At 37.0% G+C, this 3,701-nt stretch overlaps 1 protein-coding gene across 1 annotated transcript; it reads right to left on the minus strand.

The window, feature by feature from the left end:
- Window positions 1-276: 276 nt before the first annotated feature.
- LOC110904316 (zinc finger protein BALDIBIS) lies at window positions 277-2,387 on the minus strand. Its single transcript, XM_022150162.2, has 3 exons — window positions 1,930-2,387; window positions 1,418-1,817; window positions 277-1,313 (listed from the first exon to the last, which is right to left on the minus strand). The coding sequence occupies exons 1-3, from the start codon at window positions 2,060-2,062 to the stop codon at window positions 488-490; spliced, it is 1,359 nt and encodes a 452-aa protein (XP_022005854.1). The 5' UTR covers window positions 2,063-2,387; the 3' UTR covers window positions 277-487.
- Between the last annotated feature and the right edge of the window lie 1,314 nt (window positions 2,388-3,701).

Below are 3,701 nucleotides of genomic sequence, written 5' to 3' on the forward strand. Positions count from 1 at the left end.
CTCTAGCTCACACTCCACTTTTATATAAGAAATATACGAAAAATTGAAGTTTGTGTGTGGTCCCCATCCAAATGGTTTGTGAGAGTCCGCCTCCGCCTCCACGGACCACAATTCTCGGACGATTCACCTCCAATGGTGACGTCGGTTTGTGCTTTGTGTCTGAAATCTCGGACGGTCTCACCTCACACCGTTGGAGATGCGATAACAAGATAAACAATAGCGACTAGAAAACCAAACGATTTATTAGCACGCGACCGGATAATTACCATGACTACATGAGAGAATCATTGATGTTGAAATTTCATTTGCAAAACTCATCTACAATTACCATATACGATAGTGCCTTGCGGCCACAGCATTATTTACTACCACGATTCACCGGAAACAAATAGAATGTTACCAACGGAACATGAAAAAAAAAACATAAAATCAAATCAGAAAAAAACACAAACACAAGTGTGCTTCATGAGCCAAAGCTAGCATTCTCTCATTGGCTTCCACTACTGAATCCTATGTTTGAATCATTCATTGAACAAGTGAACTTCATTAGCTCTTGTGGCATACTAAATGCTCTTCTCTCGTTCCCTTCCACCCCAAGAAAATCTCTTGTCAAATTCCCGTCACCACCGGAGCTTGCCTCGCCTGGTTTTTGCGTTGACATCCCCGCCATCATCATCATCATTAACCCGTCACCGCTCATGATCATCCCATCACTTAAGTTGTCAGGCTGATTCAAAGAACTAAATCCAGAGAGGTCACTTGTGTTCATGAGCCCAAAACCGCCCGAGTTTGTACTTGTGGTTGACCCGATTTGAGACGCCTTTTGCAAAAGCGCAGTGGCTGACATATGCGGCGGAGGCAGTGGTGGCGGATTTGGACAACCACCGTAGTGAGTATACAATGGATTCAGCTGAATTTCCCCTTTGGTGCTTTCTTCTTCCTCTTTTAAGAATGACCCACGTGGCACCTCCGCAAAATTTTCGGCTGTTTCCTGACGACTTCTACTCAGCCACTGCATCATTTCTGATGATAGTATCCCACCATTGTTGTTGTTTGAGCTTGATGACCCCATAAAAGATGAACTTGTTGTCGAGTTTTCGAGGGGAATGTTACTATTATTGTCATGGTGTTGCAGCCAAATTGGTAATCTCGGTCTCATACCCGGATCCATAACCCTACCACCGCTGTTCATCATCATCAAATTGTTTTGGAACCCGATATTAGTGGTATTCGCCATGGCGAATGATGCCATTCTTGAATTATCTTCCGTTAAAGCATCGCAAAATGCTCTATGTGTTATAAAGCTATCTTTCCTGTTACATTTATTAAAAAATAAACATGCATATTTAATATATTCCTCTTTCAGTTCTAATCTAATCATTAATCATTAGTAATCACAAACTCACAATATACATACCTTGAAAACAATGTTCCACAATCACACTTATACTCTCTAGTACCACAAATCTTGCTATGAGCTTTCCAATCCGACTGAACCGCATACTTCTTCGAACACTTCCCACACTTCCACTTCTTCTCACCATGTTTCCGGCTAAAATGTTTCTTAACCCCGGTTAGATCTCCAAGAGCTCGAGACGGATCATGATGAACACAACTTATTTCCGGACATATATAAACCTTCTTCCTCACAACTTCATGTTTGTTCCTTTGCTTAAGCTTCCATGGTAGGTTGTGACCTCTTCGATGAAGCTGCAAATTCTGATCTCTTTGAAACCCCTTGCTACAAATCTCACACACGAACCGGTTCGTCTCCATCAACGATTTTGGCGATAAAGCTATCACTTCTGCATCCGGATCTATAAATTTAAACCAAGTTAACAAAAAAAAAAAAAAGGAATTTAAACATGTAACAAACTTGATATATGATAGTTTATTATAGTTTATGAGACTAATTAGTAATTAGTTTACCTGGGTTTCCAGGAAGATTACGTTTTCGTTTAACCGAAGAATTGGAAGAATTAGGGTTAGGGTTTGTGATGGGGTCATGAAACAAAGGTGGGTGGGGAGAAGGAGGTGATGAGAAGCCATCATTAGACATCATTTTAGGAGAGTGGATTCTCAGTTTTAAGATGATAATAATAATAGATGGTGCTAAAAATAGATAGAAAGATGAAGAAGATGATGATGTATGGCCATGTGGTTCATCCAGCGTTGTTGTTCAAAGATGACGAAATCCTGGAAAAACAGCACGGTAGATCACGGGTTTTAGATAAAGATTCATATGTTTTTTCAACTAAAGTTGTATGAAGATCTTGTTTGCTTTGAATCTTTGTCCGACAGAACACATACGAGAATTTAGAGAATATTTTTCAGACAGTAAAACACACACACAACAGGTATAGAGAGAGAGAGAGAGAGAGAATTATTATGTGCTACACGGGTCGTATGTAAAGTCCGTCAGGCAGAGACTCAAGTGGACCACAATCGATACCTTCTCCGTGAGTAACTTTTGACTTTTACTTCCAAGTTCCAACTCATTTTTTTACATTTTAAGTTCGTTATTTTTTTTTATAAATTTTTAATTGCGTTCATAATTAAGTTTTATAAATAGAATATTACTTTTTTTAGTTTTAGTTGAGAATGCAAAAGATGTATTTAATTTAATCGAATAGCCTAATATTAGCAAGAGCATCCACGTTGTAGGGTTTCTCTCGCCCGGATTCGAACTGGCCTCGAGGTGGAAGAGAAAGTGAGGGAAGTCTTGAAGTTTGGACGAGATTTCGGACGAGTTGTGAGAGGATGTGGGTTCATCCGGCTTAGTCCGGCGATGTGTATGGGTGAGGTAGGTTCATCCGGTGACGTAGATGCTCTAACAATAATGGTTATATATGAAATATTACATTTTTTTCGTATGTTGTGTCGTGGCGTATTATCATGTGAAAGTTGAAAAGAAGCATTGCATTAAAATCACATCATATATCTGAACACTATACAAACTGCTTCAAAACATTACAAAACGTACACTATCCAATCACGTCTAGTCACTTCGGTTGTTTGGCTTTTGACACCATTCGACCCCTCATTTTGAGAATAAAAATAAAAAACACATTAACATGGAAAAGACATTCACAATCTCGTGATTCATTGCAGTGCCGTCTTCGAGAATCGTTAAAATAATTTTGGTTCTGGGCAAGTAAAAAAAAAAACGGGCCCCTAAAGTAAATAACTTAATTTTAGAAAGAAAGCATAAATATATTTGAATCTGTACATATGTATATACTAGAGAACATAAGAATAAATGAAAAAATGGGCCGCTAAAATATACGATTTTTTAAAAGTGTGTGTGCGTGTGTGTATATATATATAAAGTCAGAAATATATGAAAACTAGTGGGATCAAACTCGCACGTTGCGCATGAAAAAACTTTGTCTGTTTTGAAGCATTCGCTGTAACACCCTGTGTTTTAGACAAAAATAAAAGTATATAAAATTTATATTTCTTATATTGTCAAACTAGTAAGTAATGAGTAGAATGGTCATCTAAAATATGTAGTGGTTAGACGAGTACTTAGTATTATAAGAGACCGTATAATAATAATAATAATAATAATAATAATAATAATAATAATAATAATAATAATAATAATAATAATAATAATAATAATAATAAAATATATTATATTTTGACCCTATTCCGTTTTTAACGAAATTTAGGTTAAAATGTAGATAAAAATGAGCTTG

Source organism: Helianthus annuus, chromosome 14 (genome assembly GCF_002127325.2).
Source record: "Helianthus annuus cultivar XRQ/B chromosome 14, HanXRQr2.0-SUNRISE, whole genome shotgun sequence".
NCBI classification, from domain to species: Eukaryota; Viridiplantae; Streptophyta; class Magnoliopsida; order Asterales; family Asteraceae; genus Helianthus; species Helianthus annuus.

Bases quoted from the DNA above. Each gene is read 5' to 3' on its own strand.
- LOC110904316 (XM_022150162.2), bottom strand. From the start codon at position 2,062: ATGATGTCTAATGATGGCTTCTCATCACCTCCTTCTCCCCACCCACCT. The intron at 1,818-1,929 runs GTAAACTAATTA...TTAAATTTATAG, and splicing joins TAATCTTCCTGGAAACCCAG to ATCCGGATGCAGAAGTGATA. The intron at 1,314-1,417 runs GTATGTATATTG...TAAATGTAACAG, and splicing joins TGTGGAACATTGTTTTCAAG to GAAAGATAGCTTTATAACAC.